Source organism: Euprymna scolopes, chromosome 19 (genome assembly GCF_053919585.1).
Source record: "Euprymna scolopes isolate OS-2025 chromosome 19, ASM5391958v1, whole genome shotgun sequence".
In the NCBI taxonomy this organism is placed as follows: domain Eukaryota; kingdom Metazoa; phylum Mollusca; class Cephalopoda; order Sepiida; family Sepiolidae; genus Euprymna; species Euprymna scolopes.
In genome coordinates this window covers 130,858,007-130,876,166 of record NC_136500.1, presented here as the reverse complement: position 1 = coordinate 130,876,166, position 18,160 = coordinate 130,858,007, and the positions used below count along the sequence as shown (strand labels likewise).

The following is an 18,160-nucleotide window of genomic DNA, read 5'->3' as shown; positions in this document are numbered from 1 at the left end:
ATATTTACGGTCATATGAATTAGGGTGAAACATTCAAGATATTGTTTTTCTATAATATATTTACATTAATATGAATTTGGGTGAACATTCAAGACGTTCTTTTTATATAATATTTTTACGTTCATATGCATTTGGGTGAAACATTCAAGACATTGTTTTTGTATAATATATTTACGTTCATATGCATTTGGGTGAAGCATTCAAGACGTTATTTTTATATATTTTTACGTTCATATGAATTTGGGTAAGACGTTTTTATATAATATATTTAGGCTCATATGAATTTGGCTTATACGTTTTTATATGTATTTACGTACATGTGAATTTTGGTGTAACATTAAAGACGTTGTTTTTATATAATATTTTTACGTTCATATGAATTTGGGTGAAACATTCAAGACATTGTTTTTATATAATATTTTTACGTTCATATGAATTTGGGTAAGACGTTTTTATATAATATTTTATGTTGATATGAATTTGTGTGAAACATTCAAGACGTTGTTTTTATATAATATATTTACGTTTATATGAATTTGGGTGAAACATTCAAGACATTGTTTTTATATAATATATTTACGTTTATATGAATTTGGATGAAACATTCAAAACATTGTTTTTATATAATATTTTTACGTTTATATGAATTTGGGTGAAAACACATGTTTTGTTTTTATTCTTCTTCATCCCAACCAAACTTTTTAAATTTCAACCTGGATGTAATGAACTTCTATTTGAGACTATCACTGAAAAACGAGTAGCCTGATGCCTGTACATATTACATTTAAACTACTGCATTTCTGGACAGTCAGAGAATCAGGAAACAGGGAGGGAATTCCAAAGTCTATTAGACCAATGGAGGCAACTTTAAGAGTAAAAAACCTTTGCATCATATAGAGATATCACCAGGGAAGGGGAAGGTTTTTCTGCTTGTTAGATTAGGTAGAACAAGGTAAGTCGAATGGCTACAATAACTATAAGTTTATCTGATCATTTTTCATTAAATTACTTATAAAACGGGCTTTTATACAGGATTAAAAATTGTGATGGGGGACTGAGATTAGGGCTTGGACGTTCATGTAGAGCCTTTTAGAATTGAGACTCTTTGAACCTTGTCCAAGACTCAGCCTATGAGAATTGAACCTATTATGAGAAAGCTCAGCCTATAAGAGTTGAGACTCTTTGAACCTTGTGTAAGACTTAGCCTATTAGACTTGAGCCTATTATGAGAAATCTCACCCTATTAGAATTGAGCATATTATGAGAAAGCTCAGCCTATTAGAATTGAGCATATTATGAGAAAACTCAGCCTATTAGAATTGAGCATATTATGAGAAAGCTCAGCCTATTAGAATTGAGCATATTATGAGAAAACTCAACCTATTAGAATTGAGCATATTATGAGAAAGCTCAACCTATTAGAATTGAGCATATTATGAGAAAACTCAACCTATTTGAATTGAGCATACAAGAAAACTCAGCCTATTAGAATTTAGCCTATTATGAGAAAACTCAGCCTATTAAAATTGAGACTCTTTGAACCTTGACTAAGACTCCGCCTATTAGAATTGAGCCTATTATGAGAAAAATCAGCCTATTAGAATTGAGGCTATTATGAGAAAACTCGGCCTATTAGAAGTGAGACTCCTTGAACCTTGTCTAAGACGAATAACGTTATATGTAGCAATAATACTCAATACATATTCTAATGTGAGCTTAAAAAACGTTTAAGATATTCTCAGTTTAAATTACTTTAATTAGTTTTTGTAATGATGTTAAATTATTTGCAAATGTGATTGATGATTAGTAAACTCAAAAATTGTTTGTACCAATATTTAAAGGCATGTGAAACATTTATGCCACTTATCATGGATGGAATAATAAAATTGACAAATTGACAATCATATTAGAAAATAACAAAAAGTATCAATAAATAAAGAATTCAAATGTATAGAATTCACTGTAAATTTTTTAACCAAATTAAAATTTTTGGTACTAAACAAACACATATTAAGACAATGTTGTCGATTTTTTGATAAATTTGCATGTTCATTTATGAATCGCATGTCCATATATAAATTATATGTGCCTTAAGAAGGCAAAAAAGTGATGATTTTTAAATTTACTCTCATTTTCACACACACACACACACACATATATATGGGTTTACTACAATAAAAATAAGAAAACTAGATATAATTTCAACTAGATTATATTCTAAACAACACTTGTATCAGCTGGTTTATTGTAAAGTAAGAAAATAGTAATTTTTCTTACTCTCATGATGTTTTAGGTGGAATTAATCATTTCAATGTAGGGCATAATCACGTTTGACAAACCAGTTCCTGTCAGATCATTGAAGTTAAACAACGATGAGCCTGGCCAGTACCAGATGGGTGACCATTTGGGACGTCTAGGTGCTCTATATGCTCTCTGTTTATCTCGGCATTGTTTCCAGCCGTCCTGGACTTTCCTTGCCACTGGACTCAAACAGTACCGATTCAGGAGAGGTGTGGTTGGAGATTGCGCAACTCTTGCCACATAATTATGCGCAGCTGCCCCTACAGGGGGTATCCTTTGTCTTTCGAGACTGAACAGAGGCATGGGAATCATTTCAATAATATTGACAATAATAAACATTATACTAATACGTGAATGCAAATACTAAGAATATTGGATTTCATTTTTTTGTTTTGCAGATGTTCCTGATTGATGCCTATTATTGAATGTTATGGAATAGGATTTGAAACATTATCCTATAAACAGTTATTCACTTATTTGGAAGACTACAGCGACATCTGTGAGAGGATTTCTTTACTAGACACTTCTATTTACAACTTTTATGAAAAAGTTGTGAAAACATAACGCATTTTAAAGATAATATTAGCTTTTGTGAGAAATGTGTTTAATTTTCAAATAACTGAAAAGGAGACTGAATCACAAATTGAGACAGATGGAAAAGCCACATTTTTATAAAGAATAACATTTTATTACACATATGAAAACTCACATGTCTACTATACAGCAAGACATGATGGAGTATGTAAGTACCTTCACTGGACCATCTGTAAAACAACATCTAGTATAGCAGCCAGTCCTGGGAACATAAACCTAAAATAACCATTGGAAATTACTTATATACCATAGATTACGACCATGTAATCTCTACAGCAACCTACCGTGAAAATGCTGATATCACAGCTGACATGGTTATATGCAATATGTCAGAGAGAATAGCAACCTTAGTTGAAGTGAGTTTCCCTAATGATAGAGGTTTGAACAGAGCTGAAAGGGAGAAACAGACAAAATATCAATGTCTCAGGTATGATATTAAAAGAAACTGGAATCTTAGGGAGATATCAATCATACCAGTTATTATAGGTGCAACAGCGCTTATGAAGAAAAACCTGAAGTCCTACCTTATTAATATTCCTGGCGAACCAAGTGTAAAAGAGAGCCAGACAATTGCAATAGAACAGTGAGGACTCTAACAAGAGCTATCTGCTGGTTTCAATAAAAAGCAGGGAAACGTTGGCAGCTGGTTTGGCTGCCTCATACCCAGTATTAAAGAAAGAAAATTAAAAAAGAAAGAAAAGGAGAAACCACATTTTGTGAAAAGTGTGAATATTCTTTTTCTGTGACACACACTGGGAAAATAAGAGAGATCGAGATAAGCAATTAAAGAAACTATGAGAATACTAAAAAGGGCTCTCGGCAGGTATCAATAAAAAGCCGGTTTCAAAGAAGGAAAACAAATGCACTTGAACTTAAAGATAAGTATTTAAAAAGATGTCTTATTATGAATATATGAGATAGTGTGCTTTGCTGTTAGTAGGATGCTTCATTCCCAGCTTAAACCAACTGATAAGTAAATTGAAACAAAAAGCGAAAAGCAGTGTTCCTATGAAATGTATAAACTTTCTTGTTCTGAAAAATTATCGTTAGTGAAACATGAGGACTCACACAGTAGAAAAGCCATACTCATGTGAAGTGTGTGGATATTCTTGTCCTGTAAAATCATCGTTACTGAGACATATGAGAACTCACACTGGGGAAAAGCCACATTTGTGTAAAGTGTGTGGATATTCTTATTCTAGAAAATCATCATTAGTGTCGCATATGAGAACTCATACTGGGGAAAAGCCACATTCTTGTGAAGTGTGTGGATATTCTAGTTCTGCAAAATCATCATTAGTGACACATATGAGAACTCATACTGGGGAAAAGCCATATTCTTGTGAAGTTTGTGGATATTCCTGTACTGTAAAATCATCGTTAGTGACACATATGACAATTCACACTGGGGAAAAGCCACATTATTGTGAAGTTTGTGGGTATTCTTGTTCTCAAAAATCAGATTTAGTGAGACATATGAGAATTCACACTGGGGAAAAGCCATATTCTTGTGAAATGTGCAGATATTCTTGTTCTGCAAAATCAAAGTTAGTGGTACATATGAGAATTCACACTGGGGAAAAGCCACATTTCTGTGAAGTTTGTGGATATTCTTGTGTTGAAAAATCGAAGTTAGTGAGGCATGTGAGAACTCACACTGGAGAAAAGCCTCATTCTTGTGAAATTTGTGGGTATTCTTGTTCTCAAAAATCAGATTTAGTGAAGCATAGGAGAACTCACACTGGGGAAAAGCCTCATTCTTGTAAAATGTGTGGATATTCTTGTTCGCAAAAGTCAGATTTAGTGAAGCATATGAAAACTCACATGAAGAAATGAAGTTGTGTATTTTATGCATTATAAGCATTATTATTTTAATTGTTGAATTTGTATTTGATGTGTGCCCACTATTGTAGCATTTTATTTATACTATGTTTAAAGTTAATAATGTGCGTTTTTCTAGTTTACGTTTGCTTATAGTAATTCGAGTATTGTGTAGCATTACTAGGGTGAGAACAATAGGGAATGTTTATAGTTACTATAGTGTGCACCTTCAAATGTGTATGGTGTCAGGAAATTACACGTTTATAATAGTACTAGCTTAGGTGGCCTGCATTGTCCGAGTGTTTGGAGGTGTGTGATGAGCAAAAAAATTCTGTTGCGCCCATCGTGAAATTGAGAGTGATGAATGTTTAAATTAAGTCTAGTAAATCGAAAAAAGATGATTTTTTAAAATATCGGCGAAAAATTGACCCCTCATACTAGAAAAGTTCCCAATTGAGGATGAAGGAATTAATGTTTTTAGGTAATTTTTCGATATTTGTCGTCCGAGGTGTCGAGCATCAAAACAATAATGATCTCATGAAAATCCGTCGCCTTTCTCGAAAGTTTTAGGCATACATACATACATACATACATTTAAACAGATAGGTCAGATTTATATTATAGATGACTCCAACTACCCAATTCTTTTAACCTTGTCAAAAGTTTGACTGGTTTATGCATTTCTTTTGGCACTATATTATATATGAGATTTATTATACTTATTGGTTTGAGAAAAGTATTAACAATGTAGGTTGTTCTTATATTTATATGAATTCGTTTATATAAAGCTTTAAATTTTACTGGGCACATAAAAATCTACGATAATTTTAACAATATATTTTATATATATATATATATATATATATATATATATATATTCTATAATATAAAGCTGAATGTGTGTGTGTGTGGGTGGTCACGAATAGGCTCCTATATGGTTGACTATTTAAAAAAACTGATTATACATAATGATAGAAGATGTATCGAGACACAGGAATGGGTATGTTTGATCTGACAGAACGGTGGGTCATTAAAATTGTGGTGTCTGCGTTCGTGCCTGGTGCACAATGTATGGAAATAAAAAATTAAAAAATTAATAAGAATGTTTACAAGTGTTTTTGATATAGATGTACATAAGAATACTTTGATATGTATGTTTTAACTTAAATAGGGATGGTATAATAAAATTGTGGGGTCTGCATTTGTGCCTGGCCTCCATAGAATGGAAATAGGCACAAACTTTAATAAAGACTTTTCATATCTATCTGCATAAGTATACTTTGATAATTATGTTTCAGTTTGAAGAAATATTGTATAATAAAATTATTGGGTGTTCGTTTGCGCCTGATCTAAATAGAATGGAAATATGTCACAAAGTTTAACAAGTTTTTTTAATAAAGATCCACAGAATACTGTTATAAGTGTTTCAGTATGAACAGGTATGGTATAATAAATTATGGGGTTTATCTATTTTATTTTTACCTTCATCATATTTTGCTTTGGTTTTGATACCCCCAAATTCGAAGCTATCTCTTTACAATCCTTCCTTTTCATAAGCTATCATACTTTTATAAATCAGAGTCTATTTTCCGTAGGACGTTTTTTAACCTAGTCAACGATGGGTACTTTTGCTAGTATATATATATATATATATATATATATATATATATATATATATATATATGATTTTTGTCAATGATGTAAATACAATATATAGACTTATTCACTCAAGAATAAATCCTACTAAACACCTGTATTTAGTGGTTCTGCTGCAATTATTATTTTTATGACTGAAAAAAAAATGAATTCAAGACTTTTTAAGTTAAACCAAGCAATATTAAAAATAATAAACAAACTGAATCTAAATACTAAAATGGTATTTAATTTTTTTAATTGCAGACGTTTGTGCATGGAATTAAAATTGATTATTGTTTTCTTTCAGATTTATCGGTGAAAAATGTATTCTTGTGTAGTATGTGAATATTCTTGTTCTATTAAATAAAATTTTATTACACATATGAGAACTCTCGAAGATAAAAACAATTACATTATTGTAAATTATATTCTTCTAAAAATTAGATGTTCTTATGAGAACTCCGACTTGGATGTTTTCAAGTCCAACATAAACAAATTCTTGATTACATCAAATTTGAAATATAATGCTCAGCTGTATATTGCAAGTAGTTTTGTAATTTCATGCAAACAAACCACACCTCAAAATTATGCCTAAAAGCTAACACAGTTTCCGACCAGAATGAGCTTACATTGAAAAAAAAAAAACGACAAAATTAATTTTTAAAAAAGTGTAAATATCTACTTTCAACTACGATTGTAGCGTAAAACATGGTTGGTTCCCAAACAAATTCTTCATACCTGTGTATTATTTTCTGAAAAAATCATGAAATCTAGTTAAGTAGAAGCAGTCACACGAACTGTTCTAAAGAGAGAACGAAACTACTTCCTTCCTTCAACAATAACCAAAGAAGAGATACGAATTATAAGCTATCTTACACACCATGTTGCAATATGCTCAACACATATTCACTTACATAGAAAACAAGGCAAGGATGTACACACACAAATTACAAAATCTAAAATGGACGTACTTATACTTGATATAAGATACGCTCTCACACTTAAGCACCTCCATTGAAAGGTCTGTGGAGAGATGCAAGTTGACAGATCGACGAACGTCTGGGAACATGAACCACCACGTATAATATCAAATGGAAAAGTGACCGTGTTCTTTGACAAAGACGTACAGGCGGGCAGATACATAAAAGACAAGGCCGTCAAGCCAGATATTGTAATTCTGAACAAGCCCTAAAGAACGGGAAAAGATAACAAAATATCAGAACCTAAAAAAATAATCTAAAAACGACATGATCTCTGAAAGAAATAAACATTATACCGGTTGTTATAAGAGCAACTGGCTTAATAAAAATAAATCTTCAGAAATATTTAGAAGCAATCACTAGAAGACCAAGCTGTAACTAAATACAAAAAGCAGCGTAAAGGGAACAGCATCTATTCTTAAAAGAGCCCTCGGATATAAATCTAAATTGTAAAATCAAGTGGTAACTCAAGGAGGGATTAACCCCTTGATCTCTTTAAACTTACTGCAGTTAAATGAAAAAAGAGAAAAGAAGAAAACATTAGAGTAAGAGGACCTACAAAATGGTCTAAAAACGACATGGTCTCTGAAAGAAATAAACATTATACCGGTTGTGATTGGAGCAACTGGCTTAATAAAAAAAAACGAATCTTCAGAAATATTTAGAAGCAATCCCTGGAAAACCAAATAGCAGCCATAACGGGAACCGTGACTATTCTTAAAAGAGGCCTCGGATATAAATTTAAATCATAACGGAATCATGTGTTAGTTCCAGGAAGGGGCCCCTTGATCTCTTAAAACTTACTGTAGTAATGTTGAAATTTTTTGTATCAACAATACCCATGTATATATTTATTATATTTTTATTCCGGTTCTTATATTTGATTTTCTGTGTTTCGTAGCTTTTATTGATCTTAGTTTCGTATAATTTAGGTTCGTACGAAACTCCCTTGTAAATTTGAATAAAAGGGCAATGCTGGATCCCTGATGATGACCTCCCCAGTCCCAGCGCTAAAATAAGCTGTTTTTTTGTAGTCCAGCAGCGAGGAGATTGTACGTGAATTCATTGCCTGGTGCAGATGTGGAATTTCCCGAGCCTTTCCTTTGAAGAAGTATAACCCGACAATACTCGGTCACGACAAGGCGAACTTCTGAAAACTTTATTTATGTCGCCCTGGTTTGCATATATTTTGAAGGAGAGTAATTTTAAAGGACTTTAAATTGAGAAAAAAGCACATGTGCTGTCTGCCATCAATTTGTGAGTACGTTATTTAAAATTAATGTATTTGAGTTATTATTAGGAAGTACTCCTATTTGAATTTTAATATTGTATTCGTTCGTTGATACGACATTTTTAATATAAGAACAAGCGTTTTTTTTGTATTATATTTTGTTACATTGGCGTTCTTTGTTTTTGTATTTAATGCCTGCAAATGGAAAAATTTGCAACTTTTTGTAAATAAAATCTCCTTTTCGTTTTAAAAGCAAGACCTTTCTAGTTTATTCTTTATCCACCCCCTCGTTTGTATTTTATCCGTTTATTTTTTCTGCAGGTTGTTAGTTTCGCGTCAAATCTATCTGGAAGAGTATAAATTTTCGATAGTAAAAAAAAAAGATAAAAAGTTAAAAGCCATATTCTTCTGAACTACGTACATATAGTTGTTCTGTTAAATCAAGTTTTATGGAGCATATAAACACTAAGGGAGCAGAGAGGTGCAATAAAAGAAGCTGCCAGTTCTGGAGATCACTAAAGAAGCTATAAAAAATAACCCACTTCAACAGAAAATTGTCAGGTAACTTAAACATATTTAAGTGGATTTGATACTGACACATTTTATTGATGGGGCGAAGGACGACTTACAATTATACTGTTCTAGTTTTCTTGATCCATTGTGGTATTTCTTTGTGTTTTGCTATTGTTTTCTGTCTTGCTAATTTTTTCAGTGTCTCTGTGTTATCCTTTCTATGTTCTGCATTTTGTATTTCTTTAATTCATTTGTATGTGTGTGTGTGTGTGTTATTATACGAACCAGTCCTCTTCCTCCGTCTTTCCTTTTCACAGTAGCATGTATTGCAGCAAGTAAGGTTTTAATTCGATTATCTTACAGTTGTGTGGGAAAACAAGTGGTGTGTCCAATCAGCGAGCCGTATGGAATCATATGCTGTTAAAGAAGATTAAATAGAAAAACTCAGAAGAAGTAAAGAAGAATAGGAGAAAGAAGAAAAAAATGGTAGAAATAAAGTTTACACAACTTTAGGACATTTTATTTTCCTTATAAAAATGAATAGAATATAAAAATATTTCATTTAGAACGTTTTCGAAACGATTTTGAAATATTTTATCTCTTAGTGTTATTAGTTTATATTTTAATTTGTTACTCGTTTATAAACCTTGACAGACACGAAACAAAATTTGGAGGCGCTTCTTAAATATAAGCCCATAACTTTATTAAACTTTCTTTACACATTAATGTCGTTGATTTATGTTTGTTATGATAAGTAATTGATAACCAAGTTGTGGTTTTATTTGATATAGAACTTTATTACATATTTACATAGGAAGAGAGATTGAAGGTACGTGTGTATAGGTCTATGCCATGTTGTCGAATACGATATGTATTAGGTGGTTTACATCAATATACATACGCCATGATTTCCTTGTTACGCGTATGAAAGTAGTTCTATGATAACACTACATCCCCCTTACCAGAAGGAAGAAAAGTAGTACACATTGTTCAGATGTTTATTGTTTAAATCTGTTTGGCCTATGGATATCACGACCATGTCTTGTTATATTTGGTGCGTGTTTCTTAGTGTTTATTTGGTTTTAGATGCTTGTGTTAGGGAGTCCAGATTGAGATTGGGTTTGGTCACTGAAGTGAACATGTTTATGGGTTGCTTTTCCATCTGCTCTGATATGGACTCTGTTACGTTTTTTTGACGATCCATCTGGCAATTTGAGGATGTACGATCTAGGTTCTGTACATTTGCTGAGAATTGTTGCTGGTTTCCATTTTCCAGTTTGGTTATCCCACATACGTACGTGTTGTCCAGGGACAAGTGCTGGTAAGTCATGGGTTGTTTTATCGTGATAGGTTTTTTGTATATACTGTCTGTGCTTTAGTTCTTCGTGGATATGGTCACGGTTGGGAAATCTGTGATTCGTGATTTTTGCAATCAGGTTCGATTTCATGATGCGACTGTTTAGAAGTTCAGCTGGGCTTGGAAGTTTGTGGCTGATAGGCGTTGTTCTTAAACACAGCATTGCAAGGTTAATATCTCTTCCTGCTTGCTTTGCTTTGACTATTGTTCTTTTAATGGTTTGAATCTGTCGTTCAATGAAACCATTTGATTTAGGAAACCTTGGAGATGATGTGATATGATCGAATTGCCATTGTTGAGCAAATTCTTTAAATGCTTCACTGGAGTACTGTGGTCCGTTGTCACTAATAACTCTGGTGGGAATACCATGTTCTGAAAATATCTGCTTCATTGTTGATATGACCATGTTGCTTGTGGCCATGCCATTCATTTTCCATATGATTGGGAATTTACTATAAAAATCAGCAATCATGAGGTATTCCTGGTCGTTACAGTGGAACAAGTCAGTGCCAACAACTTCCCATGCTCTGCTAGGGATGTCGTGTGGTTGTAACGTTTCTTTTGATTGTGATGGGAGGTTTTCCTGGCATATTGAACACTTTTTGATCATGTTCTCAATATCAGTGTTAATTCGCTCCCAGTAGACAGTATCTCTAGCTTGCAGACGTGTCTTTTCGATACCTTGATGGCTGTAATGTAGTTGGTCCAGGATAGTTTTCTGCTGATTTTCAGGGATAATAATCCTTGAGCCTTTCATGATTATGCCATCACTGACAGATAACTCATCTCTGTATGACCAGTATAACCGAATTGTCGGTGGTACTTCCTTAATTGAGTCTGGCCATCCTGTTGTTATGGTTTCATGTAATTGGTTGAGTATTGGATCAGACTTTGTTTCCTTTTTTATTTCATCCAGGCGTTCGCTCCTGAATCTCACCAATTCAACTCGAATATCTAAGTCGATCATGTCAGTGTTTTGAGTACTGGGGAGACGACTTAGTGTATCAGCTATAGTCATTTCTTTGCCTGGTATGTATTCTATTTGTATCTGGTATCCCTGTAATTTGGTCATCATTCGTTGTAGCCTAGGAGGTGCACTGGTCAGTGGTTTCTGTAGTATCATGACCAAGGGTTTATGGTCGGTGTGTACCTTGAACTTCCGTCCATATAGGTAGACATGATACCTGTGCACACCAAATACAATTGCTAGAAGTTCCCTTTCTATGCACGAATACCGTTGCTCGGCGTCTGTTAAAGATTTTGACGCGTATGCAATAGGTTTTTTGTTTTGCATTAATGCTGCTCCAAGTCCTTTTAAACTCGCATCAGTTTGCAGTATTGGTACTTCATTCGTGTCGAAGTATGTTAGTGTGGAGTCTTTGGTGAGTATTGTTTTAAGCATCTCAAAGCATACCTTGTGATGCTCTTCCCAGAGAAAAGGTACGTCTTTTTTCAACAAGTCTCTTAATGCATGTGTCTTGTCAGCTAAATTTGGTATGAATGGTGATAAATATGTGACAAGACCTAAGAATTCTTGTAGTTCTTTTTTGCATGTTGGATATGGCATGTCTTGTAAGTCTTTAAGTTTTTCTGGGTCTGGGCTAACACCATTTTCACTATATATCATTCCAAAGAAAGACATATTTTTTTTTTTATTTTGCATTTTGCTGAATTAAACACAAGACCATTTTTTGCAGCTACTTGCATGAGCCTGTATAAGATCTTATCATCATCGTTGTCTGTGTCGTCTGTAATTCCAATTGCTCCGTCAACTTGTTCGAGTATCTGGTCCATTTTCATTTGGAAAATGTCCTGGGATACACTTAACCCAAATGGTAATCTCTGGAAACAGTATCTGCTAAAAGGGGATTGGAATGTCGTTAGCAGCTGAAATTCCTGATCCAAATGTATGGACCAATAACCAGCTTTGGCATCAAGGTTAGAGAACAGCTTGGCACCTGCAAAGTGGTGTGTTAGCTCCTCCACTGTAGAGGTTGCATGGTGTGGTCTCTTTAGCGCAATGTTAAGGCGTCTTGGGTCTAGACAGATTCTCAGGCTTCCATCTTTCTTGTGTGAGTAAGCTAGGCTGGAAACCCAGTCTGTTGGCTCTGTGACTTTTCTAATGATCTTGTTGCTGACCATTTTGTCTAGTTCCTGTTTTATGTTGTCCTTTAGGGCAATTGGGGGTTTTCTTGGTGGGTCAATGTGAGGTTGTACGTTTTTGCTCGTTGTTAACTTGACATGTCCAGGCATAGAGCCTATTTTGTCGAATTGATCTGGATAGATCTGTGCCAAGTCTTCGATTTTGTTGATTGGTTTGCCTATATTTTGTTCTTTCACCGTGCAGTGAAGAGTGACCATTTTCAGTATTTCCAGTGATGGTAATCCTAGAATTGCTGGTCCATTTACATCTACTATATAGAAGGTGCTTTCGTGCCAATCAGGGGTTTGGTAGTTGCATGGTATACTGATATTGCCATAGCACTTTATCGGTGTTCCATTGTAGGCTATTAATTTTTTGTCCTTACTTTGTTTTTTTTTTAGTTTGGGCAGCCATCAGTAGTTAATTTCTCAGGAAACATTCTGCGGAATGTAGAAATTGGTAATGTATTACCTTGGGCTCCAGTATCGACTTTAATTCGTAGTCTGTGAGTCGCGTTTCGATTAGGTAATTTTATATTTATATAAGCGAAGGCTTCATCTCTCTGTGTTTGAGAGGGTGTGTTAATGGTGGGAAAAGTTAAATTTTCGAATTGTTCATTTAGTTCCTGGCTGTTGTTCCTGGATAATATATCAGTTTGGATGAAGTGTTTTTTCTTGGTCTGGTTCATGTTTCATGGTTTTTGTTTTCCACGGTCTCTGTTTTGCGATCTTGACCTTGATCTTCTGTTATATAAACATACTGTTGCCCAGTGGTTATATTTTCCACACGTTTTGCATTTGGAACCAAATGCTGGGCATGCTTCACGTCGACGTTCGTGACTTTTTCCGCAATTAAGGCAGTTGTTTTTCTTTCTATTTTGTTTATATTTTTTAATTGCTTGTATGTCAGTATTGGCGCTATTGTCCTCCCCGTTATTGGTGTTTAACATCTCTCTAAGCTGTTTAATATGTACGTTTGTTGCCTCATACGTTTTACCAATTCGGATGGTTTCATCCAGTGTTAGCGTATTATCTTTTCGTAATAGTTCTTTCTGGAATTCGACAATTGGGGTTGTGGTGAAATCAGAAGAACTCTCCCATCAACATCCGTTGATTATCTCCCTTTTCCTACTTCCTGTACAGCCCCCCTCCCTTTACCTGATTCCTCCTTTTTCGAGAGTCTCCTCGTGGTACGCACGCTTCTCTCATGGACTCCTCATGTGAGGATTTAGTTCAATAAAGCCCACTTGAGCAGTTACTCCACTCTTTGCCTTATTCTGTTCTCGTTGGTCACTCTTTCATTACAATTTATTGAACTAAATCCTCTCCTCACTATGGAGAAATATTTAAAACCAGAACGGCTACATCTAGATCCCAGCCAACCCGACGCCGCAGATATCTGGACACATTGGAAAAAATCGTTTGCCATCTTTCTCGACGCTGCCGGTGAAACTCAACAAACTCCTCTGACTGACAGGCTTAAATTCAGCCTCCTCGTTAATCTCGTCTCTCCAACTATCTTCAAGAATATTTCTGACGTGGACTGTTTTAATTCCGCGATGGACATACTGGACACCATTTTTATTCAGCCTAAAAATAGCATCTTTTGTAGGCATCTTTTGGCCACTCGCCGTCAAAAAACGGACGAAAGCATCGACCAATATTTACAGTCGTTAAAAATCCTTGCCAAGGATTGTGAATTTCGTGCCGTCTCGGAGACGCAAGCGAGAGATGAATACGTTCGAGACGCATTTGTAAATGGAATGTCATCGAACTATATTCGACAAAGACTTTTAGAGAATGGGTCGCTGAACTTAAAAGCCGCTTACAACCAGGCACTCGTTATGGAAACGGCTCAGAAACAATTAGCGTCCTATTCTCGAACGAATGCCGTAAGCGCGTCTACCCGAGCCGAGGAAACAAACATCACCGCAACCGCACCCTCCACACCCGAACGGATAGTAGCCGCTGTCGCATGCTGTTACTTCTGTGGAAGAGGGAAGCACAACAGATCTGAGTGTCCCGCGCGAAACGCCTTCTGTAAGAACTGTAATAAAAAAGGGCATTTCGCACGTGTTTGCAAATCGTCCGCCGTTGTCGCCGCCGCCGCTGCTACCAACCCCGGTAAGTCTATTATCGCTTCTCTCTCTACTCATAATTTTTCGGAAAGCCTGTCTCGTTCGACATTATGTGGGAGAATAAGGAGTAAAACGGTAAAAATACTCATAGACACCGGTAGCACTGAAAACTTTATACACCCGGACCAAGTTAAGAAGCTGGGGCTCGCTATCTCGCCAAGTACTGAACGAATCTTCATGGCTAGCAGTTCCCATTCATCCAGTACCTTAGGACATTGTATAGCATCCCTCCGTTTGAAAGATAGAGAATACCATAAGGTGAGGCTTTCTGTTATGCCAGACTTGTGCTGCGATGTCATTCTCGGGCATGATTTTCTATGTCGACTTTCTTCAATAGAAATACCTTTTGGGGGATCACTTACTCCCCTTACTGTGTGTGGACTTACTGCTATGAACAACATTGGCTATCCCTCCCTTTTTGCGAATCTAATTTCAGACTGCCGTCCGGTAGCTATAAAATCCAGAAGACATAGCCTACCTGACTCGAAATTCATTCAGTCAGAAGTAAAACGTATGCTGAAAGAAGGCATTATAGAACCCTCGCAATCCCCATGGCGAGCCCAATCACTAGTAATATCGCCTGAAAATCACAAGAAAAGACTTGTCGTCGACTATTCGCAGACAATAAACCGCTTTACGTTATTGGATGCTTACCCCCTTCCGCGGATAGAGGACATGGTGAACGAGATTGCCAGCTACCAAGTATTTAGCACATTAGACCTGACAAGTGCTAATCATCAAGTCGCGATAAAACCCGAAGAGCGGAAATATACAGCCTTTGAAGCTGCTGGGTCCCTGTATCAGTTTCGTCGAATCCCTTTCGGAGTGACCAATGGTGTGGCGAGTTTCCAGCGAGTGATGGATGACATGATAAAGCGTGAAAACCTTCTAGGTACCTACGCTTATATTGATAATGTCACTATATGTAGACGAAACCAGGCGGACCATGACAACAATTTGAAAAGATTCCTGGATAGTGTGGCAAAGTATGGCTTAACTTTGAATGCAAGTAAATGCTACTATTCACTCGGCTCCGTGAATTTGCTTGGGTATAGCATAAGTAAAGGGTCAGTAAAACCCGACCCTGACAGACTTAAAGGATTGATGGACCTACCAGTACCAAAAAACCTCTCTTCCCTCCGTCGAGCGATGGGAATGTTCTCCCACTATTCAAGGTGGATACCCAATTTTTCTGAGAAATTACATCCCCTGACTAGAGTAACTAGTTTTCCCCTCTCTGAGAGACAGTCGGATGCTTTCTTCCACCTAAAAAAAGAAATTGCCAAATCCTCGCTGACTAGTATAGACTCGGACTCCCCCCTTGAAATTGAAACGGATGCTTCCGAACATGCTATTGTTGCTTCACTAACCCAAAACGGTCGGCCCGCGGCTTTCTTTTCAAGAACCCTAACGCCTACAGAACAAAAGCATTCTGCTGTAGAAAAAGAAGCCTATGCCATTGTAGAAGCGATCAGAAAATGGCGACACTTGCTACTCGGGAAGCATTTCAAGCTCATCACCGACCAAAAATCTGTCTCCTTCATGCTAAACCCTAAAGGTAAAAGTAAAATAAAAAATGAGAAAATTACTAGGTGGAAATTAGAGCTTGCCTGCTTCAGCTACGATATAGTGTATCGCCCCGGAAAACAAAACGCGGCCGCCGATGCACTGTCTCGAATTTGTTCATCCGCAAAAATGAATAACAAATTGTTCGATCTACACAGGAGCTTATGTCACCCTGGAGTGACTCGAATGCTGCATTTCATTCGAAGTAAGAACTTGCCCTACTCGGTGGAAGACATAAGGGCTATGACTAGGTCTTGCCAGGTGTGTTCCGAGATAAAACCAAGATTTATTAAAGTGTCCTCCCAACCCCTCATAAAGGCGAGCAAACCGTTCGAGAGACTAAGTATGGATTTCAAAGGACCTCTACCTTCCAACTCTCGCAACAGGTACATACTGACCGTTGTGGATGAATATTCTCGTTTCCCGTTCGCCTACCCTTGCGCAGACGTCTCAGCAGCTACGGGAAAGAAGCATTTGACCAACCTATTCTCCGTTTTTGGAAATCCATCTTTTGTGCACTCTGACCGGGGCACGGCCTTCATGTCGGATGAACTAAAGGAATTCCTAAATTCCCGGCGAATTGCCACGAGCAGAACTACCGCCTTCAATCCTCAAGGTAATGGTCAAGTGGAAAGATACAATGGAATTATCTGGCAAACAGTGAACTTAGCACTGCGGTCAAATAACCTTCATGTTAGTAGTTGGGAGAAAGTTCTAGACGTGGCCCTCCATTGTATACGTTCGTTGCTCTCCACTGCTACTAATTGTACCCCTCACGAACGCATGTTTACCTTCCCAAGAAAATCGTCTACAGGTGAATCTATACCGACATGGATGACAAAATCTAAATCTGCTCTCCTGAAGCGACACGTGCTCGGTAGTAAATATGATCCCTCGGTGGAAACAGGTGAGATCCTTGATGTGAATCCGAACTATGCCCACGTACGGCTTAATAATGGAAGAGAAACTACTGTATCTCTTCGTCATATTGCTCCCTTAGCAGAAGAAGCAATTCATTCCCAGCCACTTCTGGAATTAGATTCCACCCTTTCTGACCCACCATGTGCTCTGCCAAATGACCAACCCAACATACTCCCTTCGACACTCGAGGAACCTGAACACCTTCTTATGGTAAACCCTACTGACACCGCTAACTCTATCGTGGAGAATCTCGCTCCTCCTTGTCCTCAATCAACCTTCCAAGACGATAATTCGAGGCCCTCTCCGATCCTATATGATGCAACCAATCCGCGACGCTCCTCTAGAGTTCGTCGGAAACCTCGGTACCGAGAGGAAAATTACCAACATTGAACTCTTATATCTTTTCTCTTTGTTTCCTATTTCAGCCGAAATAGACTACTGCAGCGACCTGGTCCCTAAGAAGCTGACTGACCTGGACTTTCCCTGAGCGGCGGAAAATGTGGTGAAATCAGAAGAACTCTCCCATCAACATCCGTTGATTATCTCCCTTTTCCTACTTCCTGTACAGCCCCCCTCCCTTTACCTGATTCCTCCTTTTTCGAGAGTCTCCTCGTGGTACGCACGCTTCTCTCATACCGCAGATTCCACTTTGTCATTCGCGTAGCTATTGTATGGACTGACAGGTGTATGTGTAAAACATCACTTTTTTGCAAACAGAAAATTCCTGGCTACTAAACTGTGAGGATTTAGTTCAATAAAGCCCACTTGAGCAGTTACTCCACTCTTTGCCTTATTCTGTTCTCGTTGGTCTCTCCTTTCATCACAGGGGTACTCGCAATAATTAGTTCTATAATTCGCTGTTTTGTTCAGTGTCGGTTAGTGAGCATTTTAACGTAAGTTGACGACATCTATTGACGAAGTCGTCTATTGTCTCATTTTGTTTTTGTTTATAAGACATTAG

General features: G+C 36.6%; 1 protein-coding gene across 1 annotated transcript; it reads left to right on the top strand.

Annotated features, from left to right (window-relative positions):
* Positions 1-13,908: 13,908 nt before the first annotated feature.
* LOC145240362 (uncharacterized) lies at positions 13,909-17,822 on the top strand. The gene is made up of 2 exons (XM_080103942.1): positions 13,909-14,698; positions 17,625-17,822. Exons 1-2 carry the CDS (start codon positions 13,909-13,911, stop codon positions 17,684-17,686), a joined length of 852 nt encoding a protein of 283 aa, XP_079960068.1. The 3' UTR covers positions 17,687-17,822.
* Positions 17,823-18,160: the final 338 nt, after the last annotated feature.

Excerpts from the sequence above, each read along its gene's own strand:
- LOC145240362 (XM_080103942.1), top strand. The coding sequence starts at position 13,909 with ATGGAGAAATATTTAAAACCAGAACGGCTACATCTAGATCCCAGCCAA. Across the intron at positions 14,699-17,624 it reads CGCCGCTGCTACCAACCCCG|CCGAAATAGACTACTGCAGC; the intron begins GTAAGTCTATTA and ends TTCCTATTTCAG.